General features: G+C 39.5%; 1 protein-coding gene across 1 annotated transcript in view; it reads right to left on the bottom strand.

Moving 5' to 3' along the window:
- The window catches only part of eif3ha (eukaryotic translation initiation factor 3, subunit H, a), an 87,926-nt gene that overhangs the window by 30,675 nt on the left and 40,341 nt on the right, over positions 1 to 16,910 (bottom strand). The window contains exon 3 of the mRNA XM_079625760.1: positions 3,678 to 3,845. Within this exon, the coding sequence (XP_079481886.1) occupies positions 3,678 to 3,845 (168 nt within the window). The remainder of the gene's footprint in view (positions 1 to 3,677; positions 3,846 to 16,910) is intronic.

Genomic DNA, 16,910 nt, shown 5'->3' with positions numbered 1-16,910 from the left:
ATATTTCATTGAAAATGAACATGATGGATTACTCTAACTCAAAACGCTCATGTAAACAAAGGAGGATATTTCGTTTTTTCCCCTATTTTGTTGTTGTTTTGGATTAAACAGTGGGATGCATTTTGAAGAGTAGACCCTTACATTGAAATGTATGCTGGTGTTTATTGGATTCGTCCGAACTGATCTGAACCATACGCGATCAAAGATAAGTATTGCCGTTCATTGTGTTCATGTTTACAAGGTCAGTCAGTCAGCATTTAATTTAACCCTTTCCTCTCTGGTGTATTGATTGCAAAAACAAGCTCAGAACATGATTCTTGAGTGTTTTAGCTTTCAAATGATGCATAGTTTATGATAGTTGATTGAATATTTGTTATAAAACAAAGCCGATAAAAAGTAATAAAAGTTTAGCCACGCCCCTTCGGCCCGCCCGCGGTGCTTGATAAGGAGTTAAGCAAGATTCTATTCTGTGGCATTTCCTTTCTTATAATGACCGTCGTCATAGCAACGCATTATAACACAGCGCACCTCCATGCATCACAACGGGCGCGCGCTCTCGTTTCATTCAAATACAACTTGCTGTTTTGCATCTCCGTTTTTGATTGTATTGAAAATGAAATCAGAGTTGATTTATTGTTTACAGAGATTGATAATATTGTTGAGATCATCTTGACTGGACGATTGTTTTGTACGCTCGCTGTACAAAATCGATTTATAAATCGACGTTCGCTATACAACAGTGTGTGCTGGTCACACAAGACGACTCGGCAGATTTGAAGTGTTTCTGTTGCAGCGTCTTTTTGTTAAGACCGACAGAAAATGAAAAGTTTTGTTTTTCTAAGCCAATATGACTAGGAACTAAACTCTCATTCCTGCGTAATAATCAAGGAACTGCTGCCGTACTGCAGCGCAATATTACAAACTTAGTGCCGGTCACGCTGGAAGTTACCGAGCTGGGGACTATTTTCTGGCGCTGTGTAATATCTTTGCGAATGAGAGTACAGTTCCTAGTCATATTGGCCTAGAACAACTCTTTGGTCATTTTTTTGAGAGAGATGCTAACGGTCTAATCAGATTCAATGATCTATGCTAAGCTATGCTAAAAGTGCTACCACCAGACCCGGAGATCGGCTGAATGGATTCGAAAACGGTAAAACTGTTTACCTCTGGAAAATTAACCTATTTTCAAATAAAGTGGAGTGTTCCTTTAAGATCTGCACGGATCCACTATACTGATACACGTGCAGCACTGAAAACAGAGGCGCCTCACGCTTTAATGGGTTAAAGTCAAATTGAAACACTCAAAGGAATCGAAATTAATTTTTCCGAATCCTGACCAGAATTGGAATTGATTTTCGATTCCCAACCCTAGATGCAACTGATTTAAAATACAGAGTTTAACACTGAATAGGTGTTCTCAAGCATAAATGTAAAGCAGAGAACATAAAATCTTCATTCTGTACAATGCCAAATTTAATTTAAAGTCCCCTGTAGTCTATCATTTTATCCCGTAAAACACTTCACCAAAATGACATTTAAACTTTTTTATTTATGGCTTGAATGTAACTACACCCTTGCCTAGTAAATCTTTATAAAACTTATAAAAAATTACAATATTCACAATATACTAATATTTTTCACCTGATGAATGCAATGCAAGTCGCTTTATGTAAATATTAAGATTACAAGTCTGCTAAATGCATATTTTAAAAAATATGCAAAAGTAAAAAACGACGTGTAAAAAAACCGTGTCATGTGCGATTTGTCTTGTAATGCACTGGAGTGAATATCCTCCACACACCGCTCTCTCAGAAAGAGTCAGATCTGCTAAACTCAAACACCGACACTGCAAGACTTCTGTGCTCGGTATGCAGAGAGATGTGAGCAGATTCTTATTTAGACTTTAATATATCAGCCTGCATTATTGATGGGTTTAAAGGGGGCATGATTAAATATAAAGCACGGCAGCCGTGAACCGGGTCTAGGATACAGGGCAGTGAAATACTCGTGATCCTGAGTACACACTTCACCCGCCATTGTACCAATGCACTTTACATTCACGCCATTGACAGATGCATTCATCTCAAGCGACTTGCATTGCATTCAAGGCATTTATTCTGCAAGTTTGTGTATTGAACCCTTGACCGAGCGTCAGGAATACACTGATCAACAACACTTCAATCCTCAGCATATCGGCATCATGTACATATAGACACTCTAAAAACTGCTGGGTTGTTTCAACCCAACTTTGGGTCAAATATGCACAAACCCAGCTGTTGGGTTACATTTTTAACCCAACGTTTGTCCATATTTGACCCAAAATTGGGTTAAAACAACCCAGCATTTTTTAGAGTGAAGAATGCAACTAGTGTTGGGTATCGTTTGAATTAACGATTTTGATTCTGCTCATTGATTTTGATTCTTATTGATTCCTAATTTCGATTCCAAGGTAAAAAAAAAAAAAAACTTCAAAGATATCATTCACATTTAGTCTTATTGGAAAAAATTTAATTGTAGCTGAATATCATGAACAAAAATGAACAACACTTACACAAGGAACGGTTGCCTGTGGTTTAAAAACACCATCGAAAAACAACTAGCTGAACTAATGTAAATTTCAAGCATTAAAGACAAGTAAAAACAGCGTTATTAAGAAATAAAAATGTGTACAAATTGCAACAAATAGATAAAACTGAACAAAGATACAATTGAAATAAACAGCATTTTAAGATTTTTAGGAGCAGAAACTGGAATCAAATGTAAAATAAAACTGCACTTACTAATTTTATTAAGTAATTATTCAGTCAAGAACGAGTGAGTTTTCTCTGTCTTGTTTGATTAGTGTTATTATAGAGACGTGGCAGGAATATTAGGCTACTGTCACTTTAAGAGCCGCACGGATCCAATATACCGATACACACGTGTGTGGCACTGAAAACAGAGTCGTCTCACGCATTAATGGTTTAAAGTCAAATTTTAAATAGGAATTTACATTTATTTTACAACAAGTATCCGAATCCTGACCTCAAGTATTCAATTCCAGAATTTTAATCTATTTTTGATTCCCAATCCTAAATGCAACCGATTAAAAATACAGACTTCAACACTGAAAAGGTTTTCTCAGGCATAAATGTAAAGCAGAGAACATAAAATGACCGTAACAATGGGAAAATCGCTCAAAGCGCTCGTAGAAAACAAACGGGTGACGCAGTGGTGGCAATAAAAATAAAGAATTGTTGAAACGAGAAGCATTCTGGACTTATAAACTTAAAGAACGGGCTTCCAGTGGCATGAATAACGATCTACATCTTTGTTTTTCTATAATGATCTGTTGATTTTATATATATATATATATATATATATATATATATATACACATGCATGTATACAGTACACACACACATATATTATGTAACCACAAACTTTTATTTTGGATGATTAATCATTGCCCAGCACATAAATATAAATATACATACTTAATTCAACATTTGAAGTGGATCAAAAAAGTTAATTAAAGTTGTCCTAAGACAAGAGCGGGTATTGTTCAAAATCAATGTATAACTTTGATGAAAGGTTTTGATCCACTTCAAATGATCCACTTTAAAAAAGTCTTCTCTGCAAACACGAGTGAAAAGCTCTTACTGTGGAGCCCTGGGTTATTAACTCATGAGACTCACCATAGATGAGCACCACAGACTCTTCGATGGCGTGCTGGTAGCTGAACTGCGAGTCCAGAAGAGCTCGGCTGACGAAAGACCCGTAGAACGTGGACTGATACCAGCCGACGTGGAGGTGGTCGATGTTCACGTGCCGCAGACTCCTCATCATCTCCATCTGGTATTGAACTGGAAGAGATCGAGAGAGAGAGAAAATGAGTTTATATCTGCTTTATGAGAAATGATCGTGCTGGGTAACAAAAAGTTTGACATTTCCAGGGCCGTTCATTAGTCAAAGCGAAAGGCTTCGAGCTGGTGCATCATGGGAGGTTCTGGAAGAACAATGGCTGGGTGGGTTCCCAGTATCACTTCCATTTGACCAAAAGCCTTATAACAACAGTGACTTCCCAACATCGTGTGATGGATTAGTCCTAACGCACCGGTTTCTCTAGATACTCGCACAGATTTGATAAAAGTGCAACAAATTATTATTGGATGAGGCATGTATAAACCATAGACAACCTGCCATTTAAAAGGCAGAATAACTGTTTATTCGGATTATCGAGGAAAAGCACAACATTTTAAAGAAGCATATTTATATTAAGGCGAGACACGGCAGGCAAAAACATCGGGGTTTTTTCACTGGTCAATTTTAGGCTATTTGTCTTCAATAACATCTTTCAGACTTGTGGTGAAAAAAAGTCCAAAATACACATTTAGGTCTTTATTTTACTAACTTTGTCTATTTGCGTCTGTAGATTTCTCCGAAATTCAACAAAAGTTGCCGTTCTGAATCAACATGACCCGCGATTGCCGTCTCCCTGTCATCACACACACCGCTGGAAAGCTCTCTCTCTCCTGTACAATGCTGTCAGATCCAAATATGCTAATTTCCTTTTTATCAGCAACCAATCGTGAAAGTACAATGGGCATTTAACTGTAAAAGCGAAATCTCATTGGCTGATGTCAATGTCTGACACCGTGATTGGTTCAGATGCATCACGTGACGCGCTCTGACATTCAGATGTGTGTTTTTGACTGTTTTTCTGCTCAGTTAAAGGCCATAAATGCTGTGTTTATAAGTTTTGATGTGATTTAGGTGGTTTGTATTGTTGTTGCTAATGATTTGATAAGATATTGTGTCTGTAAATAGTTGTTTCCACTAAAAAAAGTATAAATTTTTACATTACAAATCTTTAAATGCCTTTTTCTCAAAATGAGTTTGTCATTCTCCAGTATAAACATCTCAGCCGATGTACACCAAACTCTCCAGTTACACACTTAGCAGTATTCTGAAGATATGTTCAGATTTGTTAATAAATCATTCCTGCCCTGGTTTATCTGACATTTTAAATCAACAAAATATGGAGAAAATCTATTTTTTAAGGCTATGGACAGTATATTTAGATTTCCTAGGTCATGAAAGCATATATCCTGAAATCCCTCTGAACATCTTTCTTCATCTTGTGTGTAATCAAAATGAAAAAAAGAGTTTTGCACCTGTCTTTATCATATGTTCAGATCTATCTACCGAAAATATATGCAATCATCTCTTCCTTCTAGTTCATTTATAGCATCAAATAAACATGAATGAACATCAGAAGGAATGTTGTTTTAACTGCGGAAAGACGTCAGTACACTCCGCTTCTCAAGCTCAAATCCTCCATGTTAATCTACTAACTCTCCTGACTGCTTTGTCCGACGAAGTATGATTGGTCAGATCACCTGTCAATCAAGCTCCTTGCGAAGGGTCAATTATCGTTATCAATAAAATCCCAGAAAATCGAGATATTTGTCAATATCGCACACCACCTACGAAAACTACATCCTAATCCAATGAGCCTCAAGGCAAATTTTAGATGCGCCGTCTGTAAAAAAAACAAAAGTCAAGCCTCTGCAAGTTTGCAGGAGTGATCCGGCACAGCCAGACAGAAGAAAAGAGAAGAGAGAAGAGAGAAAAGAAGGGCAGCAGATGATGAGGAGATGTCAAATCTGCAGAACGCCGGGTGAAAAGGGGACAGCGTGAACTTTAACAAGGATTTACACAGGGACAGCTCACTTTCAGGAGGAGGAGAACACACGAGACCGACTGCTTATAAATAAACCCCAGCTAATGTGTAGTGCACACTCCAGGAGACAGCGCTAAAGACACCGGGATCCTCTCCGAGGAGCTCGACTCAAACCCATGCGCGGGGGAAAGTTTAATTGCCTGTGCCAAGCTCTTCCAGTGGGATAGAGAAGCGTGGGATGAGGAACGCCGAGTCCTGTTGAAGGGAAGGATCCTGACATGCTGTCGCCACTCGTGACTGTACGGGATTCCAGTCACAGCGGATCAAAGAAGAAAAGAGAAGGATTCCTCATGGAAAACGCCGGCCTAAAGTTGCTGGAGAATAGGGTTTTTCTCCAGACTGAGGCTCATTCAACAATACTTCCTTGTTGAACACAATTATGTAAGCCATTGCGCTTTAATGGTTATACCAAACCTCAGAACTCCGAGTTAACTTCAGAAGTCTGTGTTAATAACCTGAAGAGAGAGATGAACAAGTCAACTTGCTTATCAATGCTGTCATCAAACTGGACATCGTATTGGAGATCAACTATTTTGTTTATTAACTAATACTACTATTAATAATAATAATAAATTGGTATGGAATATATGCTATTTATTATAGGATTTCTTCCTCTTCTTCAGGGCTGTGAAACGATTAATCGCATCCAAAATAAGTTTGTGTTTACATAATAAATGTGTGTGTATAATTATTTTGTATATATATATATATTAATACACACACATGCATGTATATATTTAAGAAAAATGTGTTATTTATAAATTATTTATATTTATATATAATATATATTATAAATCTATATACAGTATATACATGTAAATATTTCTTAAATACACAGTACACACACATTTATTATCTAAACACAAACTTTTATTTTGGATGCGATTAATCGCGATTAATTGTTTCACAGCCCTAATTAGTAGTAGCATTGAATGCTATTTATGGGATATAATTATCATTATTTAATAATATATGCTATTTATATCCATTTTTAGGAGTTATTATTGTTACTATTATTATTAGTAGTAATAGTATTATGCTATATGCTATTTATTTTTGTTAGGAATTATTATAATTATTATGACTTCTACAATTATTATTACTACTACTACTACTATTACAATAATCATTATAATACTATTTATATTAGTAGTATTATAAATAATAATAAAAATTACTTATTTTACCTGTGAATACTATGTTTGGGCACTTTTCTTTTGGAACCTCAGCTTATCGGCAGAATATATATATATTTTTTAAAGTTGGTTAAATATATTATTGGTGTATCTGTAATATAAACTAACAACCATGATGAAAAGCAACACATACTTAAATACAGACAAAATGCAACAAACAAAGAGCATGCTTGCATATAGCATAAAGAGTGTTTACAGTCTCAGCTTTCGGAAACACAACAAAAATAATGCAAAAACACAACTATTAATCAGGATGGATTGAAACTCAACAGGTGTGTATCTGAGGCCTTCTTGACCGTCTCCACGTCATCACATCCACAAGATGCTGCAAACCTCCACAGACACAATATTTCACCAAACAAACAAAATCTCATCAAATATCAAGAGGATTAGGCCTCGATCACAGTGTGCGCATGTACAAAGGACAAACCCAAGTCTAAAATTGGTGTTGGCTAAAGAAAAAAACATTAGATGAGATCCCTTAACCATAATATTTCCCAGAGGAGACTTGAGCGGTTGACGAGCACAACTCAATCTCATGTATGCATGAAAGTATACGGCTGTAATGCATAAACCCCAAACATAAAGCTAAATATTGGCTTGCCTTAAAGTGTCATGATTTTATCCTGTTTTATCCTGGTCGTTCACACCTCAGAGTTGGAAAAAGTCTCAAAAATAGGAGTGTAAACTGTGGGAAAGTGGGAGTGTATCAATCACACACTCCGAAGGCTCTTCCACCTCACATTCAGCCAATCACACACTCCAAAGGCGCCTCTACCTCTCATTCAGCCAATCACACACTCCGAAGGCGCTTCTACCTCTCATTCAGCCAATCACACACTCCAAAGGCGCTACTACCTCCCATTCAGCCAATCACACACTCCAAAGGCACTACTACCTCACATTCAAGTCAAGTCAAGTCAAGAATATTTGTATAGCGCTTTTCACAATACAGATTGTATCAAAGCAGCTTCACAGTATTAAATTAAAATAATAATAAAACGTCCATGTTTGGTAATGCTAATCAATAGTAATATTGATTGATTCATTAAATTGAATATCCCCAACTGAGCAAGCCAAAGGCAACAGTGGCAAGGAAACGAAAAACTCCATCAGGTGACCTAATGGTGACCTAAAACTCCATCAGGTGACCTAATGGAGAAAAAAAACCTTGGGAGAACCCAGGCTCAGTCGGGGGCCAGTTCTCCTCTGGCGGTTATGAACTAGAGGCCGGATTTAACTGTAAGATTAAAACATTTATATGAATGCCTGGTTAAAGAGATGCGTCTTTAATCTAGTTTTGAACTGGGAGAGCGACTCTGAGCAACGAACAGTATCAGGAAGGCTATTCCAGAGTTTTGGAGCTAAATGTGAGAATGCTCTCCCTCCTTTGGTGGACTTAGATATCCTAGGTATAACCAAAAGCCTCGAATTTAGCGAATCTTAAAGAGCGCGATGGATTATAGGGCGATAGAAGATCCGTTAAATAAACTGGAGCTAAGCCGTTTAGGGCTTTATAAGTCAGTAACAATACCTTATAATTAATACGGAACTTTATAGGTAACCAATGTAGTGATGATAAGATATGTGTTATATGATCATATTTTCTTGATCTGGTAAGAACTCTAGCGGCTGCATTTTGGACTAACTGTAGCTTGTTTATTGAGGATGCAGGACAACCAGCTAATAGAGCATTACAGTAATCTAGTCTCGAGGTCATGAATGCATGAACTAACTTTTCTGCATCAGAAACTGATAGCATATTACGTAGCTTAGCAATGTTTCTAAGGTGGAAAAATGCCGTTTTTGTAACATATGAAATATGATTTTTAAAAGACAGGTCGCAGTCTAGTATGACACCCAGGTCTTTTACTGTAGAGGATAAAGTAGCAGGACATCCTACTATGTTACATTCAGCCAATCACACACTCCAAAGGCGCCTCTACCTCTCATTCAGCCAATCACACACTCCGAAGGCGCTTCTACCTCTCATTCAGCCAATCACACACTCCAAAGGCGCCTCTACCTCTCATTCAGCCAATCACACACTCCGAAGGCGCTTCTACCTCTCATTCAGCCAATCACACACTCCGAAGGCGCTTCTACCTCTCATTCAGCCAATCACACACTCCAAAGGCGCCTCTACCTCTCATTCAGCCAATCACACACTCCGAAGGCGCTTCTACCTCTCATTCAGCCAATCACACACTCCAAAGGCGCTACTACCTCACATTCAGCCAATCACACACTCCAAAGTAGGGCTGCACGATATGAGGAAAAGCTGCGATGTGCGATAACATTGTTTAATATTGCGATGACGATATGACTTGCGATAAATGTGATTGTTAACTATACTGTTCCCATGTCTTAGTGCTTTAATAGGTTCTTTGCGTGATATGTCAAACGTTTATTACCTGCCTGGTTCAGAATACACGATTTTAGCGCGATTTTGGCACGATCCGTTTGACGTATGGGTGTCGTGGAGATTCGTAATAACGACAACGGGCGTCGGGACGCAAGATTCGATCGTTTCATCTCGTATAGTGTTTCATAGTGGGCGACAACCTACGTCGCGTCTGCAATGCTTCACGACAGAAAGACTATAGCATGTTTAATTCTTTAACAGTCCTCCACGACGGGTTGAATATGTGAGCGAGGTGAGACGTGAGTGAGTGCAACAGTGAGTGTGTGCGTGCGCCAGTGAGCGTGTGTGTGCGTGAGTGAGCGAGGGACAGTGAGTGTGTGTGTGTTTGTGTGTCTGTGCGTGCGAGTTAATGTGTGTGTGTGACGGCACGCGATGACTGGTCGGAAAGCAACGTAGTCTGACATGTTTCTTGTCCACGACAAGATTTTAGGAGTCAAAAACGTTTAAGTTAGTGCTAATCTGAACCAGGCATTATTCATCGTGTCAGGCTGTCTGTTGCGATGTGTTCATCGCGGGAGTTCATATCGCGATGACGATGAAAATTCGATGTATCGTTCAGCCCTACTCCAAAGGCGCCTCTACCTCTCATTCAGCCAATCACACACTCCGAAGGCGCTTCTACCTCACATTCAGCCAATCACACACTCCAAAGGCGCCTCTACCTCTCATTCAGCCAATCACACACTCCGAAGGCGCTTCTACCTCTCATTCAGCCAATCACACACTCCAAAGGCGCTACTACCTCCCATTCAGCCAATCACACACTCCGAAGGCGCTTCTACCTCTCATTCAGCCAATCACACACTCCAAAGGCGCTACTACCTCCCATTCAGCCAATCACACACTCCGAAGGCGCTTCTACCTCCCATTCAGCCAATCACACACTCCAAAGGCGCCTCTACCTCTCATTCAGCCAATCACACACTCCGAAGGCGCTACTACCTCACATTCAGCCAATCACACACTCCGAAGGCGCTTCTACTTCCCATTCAGCCAATCACACACTCCGAAGGCGCTTCTACCTCCCATTCAGCCAATCACACACTCCGAAGGCTCTTCTACCTCCCATTCAGCCAATCACACACTCCGAAGGCGCTACTACCTCACATTCAGCCAATCACACACTCCGAAGGCGCTTCTACCTCACATTCAGCCAATCACACACTCCGAAGGCTCTTCTACCTCCCATTCAGCCAATCACACACTCCGAAGGCGCTTCTACCTCACATTCAGCCAATCACACACTCCGAAGGCTCTTCTACCTCCCATTCAGCCAATCACACACTCCGAAGGCGCTACTACCTCACATTCAGCCAATCACACACTCCGAAGGCGCTTCTACCTCACATTCAGCCAATCACACACTCCGAAGGCTCTTCTACCTCCCATTCAGCCAATCACACACTCCAAAGGCGCTTCTACCTCACATTCAGCCAATCACACACTCCGAAGGCGCTACTACCTCACATTCAGCCAATCACACACTCCAAAGGCGCTTCTACCTCACATTCAGCCAATCACACACTCCGAAGGCTCTTCTACCTCCCATTCAGCCAATCACACACTCCAAAGGCGCTTCTACCTCACATTCAGCCAATCACACACTCCAAAGGCGCTTCTACCTCACATTCAGCCAATCACACACTCCGAAGGCGCTTCTACCTCACATTCAGCCAATCACACACTCCGAAGGCTCTTCTACCTCACATTCAGCCAATCACACACTCCGAAGGCGCTTCTACCTTGCATTCAGCCAATCACACACTCCGAAGGCTCTTCTACCTCACATTCAGCCAATCACACACTCCGAAGGCGCTTCTACCTCACATTCAGCCAATCACACACTCCGAAGGCGCTTCTACCTTGCATTCCCTGATGTCGCCTCGACTTTGCTTTTTAACCAAGAACGAAATTGCTCGGAAAAAAAGCATAAATAACCAATTTCCACTCATTGATAATTCATGAGTGCTTTTAGTGTTTTCAGTGATGTATATCTGTTCACATCTCAAAAATGGTGTTTTGGGGTTTCATGACCCTTTAAAAGCACAGCCGCTCTACAAAGCACAACAAAGTGGAAGAACTATTCCTCATTTCCGTTCCAGCACTCTCAGCTCTCTGAAGATGATATTCTACTGAGAAGAGCACTTCCACCAATCACGTGCACCGATGAAACCTTTCCTTTTGCTATTGGCATCTTACGTATCCAGTGATCGGATCGGTCCCAGAGCTGCACGTGTGTGGAATAAACCGAGCACAGGCGTTTGCTTTTGCAAATTCAAGCGTGCCCATCAGGCCTAACAACTAAACTCATCAGCGCTCGCTCCTGACAGGCGACGCTGAATATGAATGAGACCCCGAGATGTAATTTGTTTCGAAACTCTTGGTTGGCTTCCTCCGAGCGAATGCACGAGGGGGCGACGTTTTAAAGAACTAAATTGAAGCCAAACAAGCGATTCAAATCTTCAAGCCCCAAAATAAACACTCTCAAGGCCCCGCTTCCAGTGGAAAGACAGCTCTGCCATAGTAAACAATCCCTACAGTGCTGTAAGAGCGGATGGGCATGAGGCAATACATTCAGCCCGGGATGCAATTTGCATTCCTATGGAAGCCTCACGATGACACTTCCTTGATATGAAACCCTCTAAAAATACCCCTCTTAAATGAGACGAGGACCTTAACGCAATTTATACAATAGTCACCAAATGGTGAAACATTGCAACTGAGAAACAATGGCTTTTACCTCTACAGCAGAACATTCAATGTTTGTTGGGGGGAATTACCATATAATGTGGAACGCAAATGCTAAATATCAGTCCTTTGAATAAAAAGGGTGAAACATCCCAACCAGGGTTTGAAATTAAGTTTTTCTACTCACCGGCTAATTTGGCTATACTAAACTAAGTTACTGGCCATTCAGAACTTCTACTAGCCAAAAAAAAAAAAAAAAAAGATGAATAAACCAGATTAACCAAGTCACAGATAATATTTATATAAACACACAGTAGTCAACATTTGAAGTGGATCAAAAAAGTTCAAAGTTGTCCTAAGACAAGAACGGGTATTGTTCCAAATTTTTATAACTTTGATGAAAGGTTCTGATCCACTTCAAATGTTGACTTCTGTATGTATGCATGCATGTGCGCATATATATATGCATTTATAATAATTTGGATTTCATACATTCATTTCTTATTCAAAATCCTGTCATCAGCATCTACTCCATCATCACCAAAAATGGGTTTTAGGAGGACAGATCAACAGTACAATGAACATAAATATATAAAAAAGTAGGATGCTGGAAAATACCAACGTCTTTTCTGTTAACCAAATGCTTTTTTAATTTTTGCCATTGCTTCAATGCAAACAAGGAAACATCATCTCTGTGAAATCGATGACTGTGTGCACATGCATATTATGCGTTTAGTTTATAGGTATGTGCAAATAAATATATATATATATGTGCGCAGGCGCGTAGTCTTTCTTTACAAATTGACCTCGCCAAATTACATATCTGGCATAATACAGAATTTTTGTCGTTTTCACATATCCATGCGAACAAATAATTTTGATAACGTTTAATCTGTACACAGGTAAAGTGAAGGAGGCCTTCCCAACAGAACATTCAATGTTTTTTGGCGGGAAGAAAAGAATACCATATAATGTGGGATGAAAATGCTAAATATCAGTCGTCGGCTACAAAACAAAACCTTTGCATAAAAAAATTAATTAAAAAAAAGTAGGATGTTGGAAAATAATGTATTTTCGGTTCACAAAATGCTTTAATCTTTGCAATTGCTTAAATGCAAATGAACAAGCGCGCCATTATTTGTGGTTTTAGTGACGTGAATTTGAAAGTAAGCCAGATATGAGCAGATTCTGTGCAATACACTGCATTTAATATATCATGATGACTTACGAGTAGGGTTGCAAAATTCTGGGAATTTTCAAAGATGGAAACTTTCCATTGGAATTAATGGAAATTTAAGGGAATTAACAGGAATTTATGGGAATAAACTGGGAATTTTCAAAGTTGAGGGTTGGCTCTTCATAGGGAACTTAAATATAGTTGAGGAAAGTATATTTTAGCATAATCTTGACTAAAACAAACAGATGCCATTCCAATACACTTCCATTCCTCAATCACATGCACATAGCACACTGCTTGCATATATATATATATAATATATTAATATTATGGGGAAATATTTATAAAACGTTTGAATTGCAAATATCACATACAAATGTATTCATCTAATAGATAGCAAGCTGATAAGTTAGAAGCTAAATAAGCTAGCATAACTTTATTTACCACATAAGGCGGATGCTAGCTACCTCATGTGGCTGTTTTTCTCTGCCTCCTGCAATATGTTTTGAAGATCATTCCAGTTGTTTAGCTAGCCTAACTATTTATACATCTGTTTATGCCATTGCATTAGTAATCTTACAAGCTCGTCTTATTTTACAGAAAAATGCCACATTATTTCCAAAATTCCCCAGCTTAAATTCCCATGGAAATTTACTGGAAACTTTCCGGAAATTTACCGCCCCTTTGCAACCCTACTTACGAGTCGAGTATTTGTGCTAAATCTGCACAGATTTGGCTACACAAACTTCCCCAGCAAAGTGACTTAACATAATAACAGAGCAAATTGGCTCGTGATCTGAAAGCGTTACCCGCCACTGTTGATTTTAACCCGCATTTGGCGGGTTGGCGGGTGTTAATTTCAAACTCTGATCACAACAATGAACACAATGGCTTTTACACCTACAGCAAAACATTCAATGTTGTGGGGGGGTTGCCATATAAGTGGGGTGCAGATGCTAAATATCAGTCGTCGGTTACAACAAACATGCAAGGGTGCTCTCTTTGCATAAATGTCTTTTGAACAAGACGATAACTCGCTCCCTTGATCTTCAGAGAAACCTGAAGTCTCATTTAAGCCGGGCGAGAGCCAGGAACGCTGCGATTGCAGAGCATTGCGTGCCATTGTTGTGACGACTAAGGGTTTTCACTGTGGCTGTATAATTCAAAGGCTTTTGTGCACAACTGGCACTTGAGGGTCAAACCCCACCCGACCTGAATTACTCAGAGTTACGCCACCACAGAAAGAAACATTAATATCATGAAACACTGGGTTCTGCTGTCAGGCCTGAGTGTGAAGCACAAGCCGAGTGGGAGGCGAACACGTCATTACCTGGACGAACGCTGACATTTGATTTGTGCCGGGAAATTCTCCCCCTGACGAAATCCACCATTAGTCCAACACGGTCCTTCTATGTAGAGTGACACAGGTAATAAGAGCTCGTGTCAGGCGGGAGAATAATTCATTGCCTTTCTTTAGACCCGATTTCTTAGTGTCAGGGCAAACCATGAATTCAGTTTGGCAAACAGGCCCGTCAAACACGAGAGCAATAACTGGCGTCTAGAATTGCACGCTTTCACATCCACCACTTCTCGGGTCATGTACCGCGCAGGCACACGTTGCAATACATCAAGGCATGGAGTTGCAAATGGATTGCTTATTATTGGCCGGGTCTGATAGACTTGAGCCGTAGGCTAGAAGACGTGAAGTATAATGCCAGCGCAATTTCATTCGAGACTTCGTCCATTAACAGTCTGGCGATACCAAACAGAAACGGCATACGAGAGCGCACATCAAGGGCATGTTGTGCACCGCGGGTCCGTCGGTAATGTGTTCTCGCACGCTGCTAAATACTCACGACACGCTTCTGAGTTACGAGCAGTTGTGCGAGAACCAGCCGAGGGAAACATGTTCCTGATCATGTTAGATAGGAGATCTTTAACATTCGAATCCTTGGGGAATTTGCATAGAGGCACTAAAACAAGCAATATCCTGTTTGGGTTCAATAATATTGATCCAAGGTTAAAAAATAAATGAATTTTAAATATATGACTTAAGAAAAAACAAATAACAGGGTTCGTACAGATTCTGTAGAATTAATTTCCAGGACTTTTTAGGGATTTCAAGGACTACAATCAGCACTTAGATGGTCGATTGCAGGCTCTCCGATAGTAATAACCTGTTCGGGTTCAATAATATTGATCCAAGGTTAAAAAAAATAAAATAATGGGTTAAATGGAAAAATATATGACGAATAAAATAAGTGACTGTCAAAACACCACAATTAGAGGACAAGTATTTTGTATTTTGAGTAAATCAGCCTTTCTTTTAAACCAAACTGTTCAGAAATTTCATTCCAACATTAATTCCCATTAAAGCTGCTATTAAAGTGTACGATTAAGAGTGAGTTTCTCAGTTTTGATGTTTTATTATTAAAAGGAAATAAAATTGTCATTTACTCCCTCAAGTTGTTTTAAACTCGATTAAGTTTCTTTCTTCAGTAGAGATGGGAATTGATAAGAATTTAACGATTCCGATTCCATTATCGATATTGCTTATCGATCCGATTCCTTATCGATTCTCATTGGGTGAGGGAATAAGTACAAATTTGTTTAACTCGCTTTAATATCTGATCAGAAGACACAGCACAGAGCACATATACAAATTATGTGTAGCAACCTCAGAACAAATCTAAAAGTATAGGTGAGCTACTTCTCAAATTGAGTGTGTGTGTGAGTGAGCATGTGTGCGTTTGTGTGTGAGTGAGCGCGAGAGAGTGCGTGTGTGAGCGCGAGAGAGTGTGTGCGCTAGTGAGTGAGCGAGAGTGTGTGCGTGAGCGCTAGTGAGTGAGTGTATGTGCGCGCGTGTGTGTGTGAGCATGTGTGCGTTTGTTTGAGTGAGTGAGCGCAAGAGTGTGTGTGCGCGAGTGTGTGTGCGCGCGCATGAGAGTGAGTGAGTGGTATGTATGCGAGTGAATGTGTGTGAGACGGCAAGCGATGGCTGGTCGGAAAGCAACGTGGCGTCCCGTTAAAGGCCTCATTATACTTCTGCCTCTGCCATGTTTGCTGCGTTCTGAATCAAAACAACGCAACGCAACGCAAAATCAGCACAAGAAAGAAATGTATACAGGTTTGGAACAACAGAGTAAATAACCACACAATTTAAATTTTTGTGTGAACTATCCCTTTAAGGCGAGACACTACAGGTGAATAGGGTAAAATTTTAAAATAATAGATATCACCATGAAACTTCATCTGTTGATTACTTACACAAGTTCATAAAAAAAATGTATTACAAGTTTTTGAAATTTGTGTGTTTAATAAAAAAATGCAAATTAGGCATTATCTCGTTATGTTCAGAGGGATTTCGGGATATATGCTTTCATGACCTAGGAAATCTAAATATACTGTCCATAGCCTTAAATTGATTTTCACCATATTTTTCTGATTAAAATGTCACATAAATCAGGCCAGGAATGATTTATTAATAAATCCCTCTGAACATATCTTCAGAATACTGCTAAGTGTATAACTGGAGAGTTTGGTGTACATCGGCTGAGATGTTTATACTGGAGAATGGCAAAAAACTAATTTTGAGAAAAAGGCATTTAAAGATTTGTAATGTAAAAATTCATACTTTTTTAGTGGAAACAACTTTTTACAGACACAATATCTCATCAAATCATTAGCAACAACAATACA

Source organism: Phoxinus phoxinus (assembly GCF_949152265.1).
Source record: "Phoxinus phoxinus genome assembly, chromosome: 10".
Lineage (NCBI taxonomy): Eukaryota > Metazoa > Chordata > Actinopteri > Cypriniformes > Leuciscidae > Phoxinus > Phoxinus phoxinus.
Note: the sequence above shows the minus strand (reverse complement) of the source record. Positions and strands in the feature narration are given on the sequence as shown.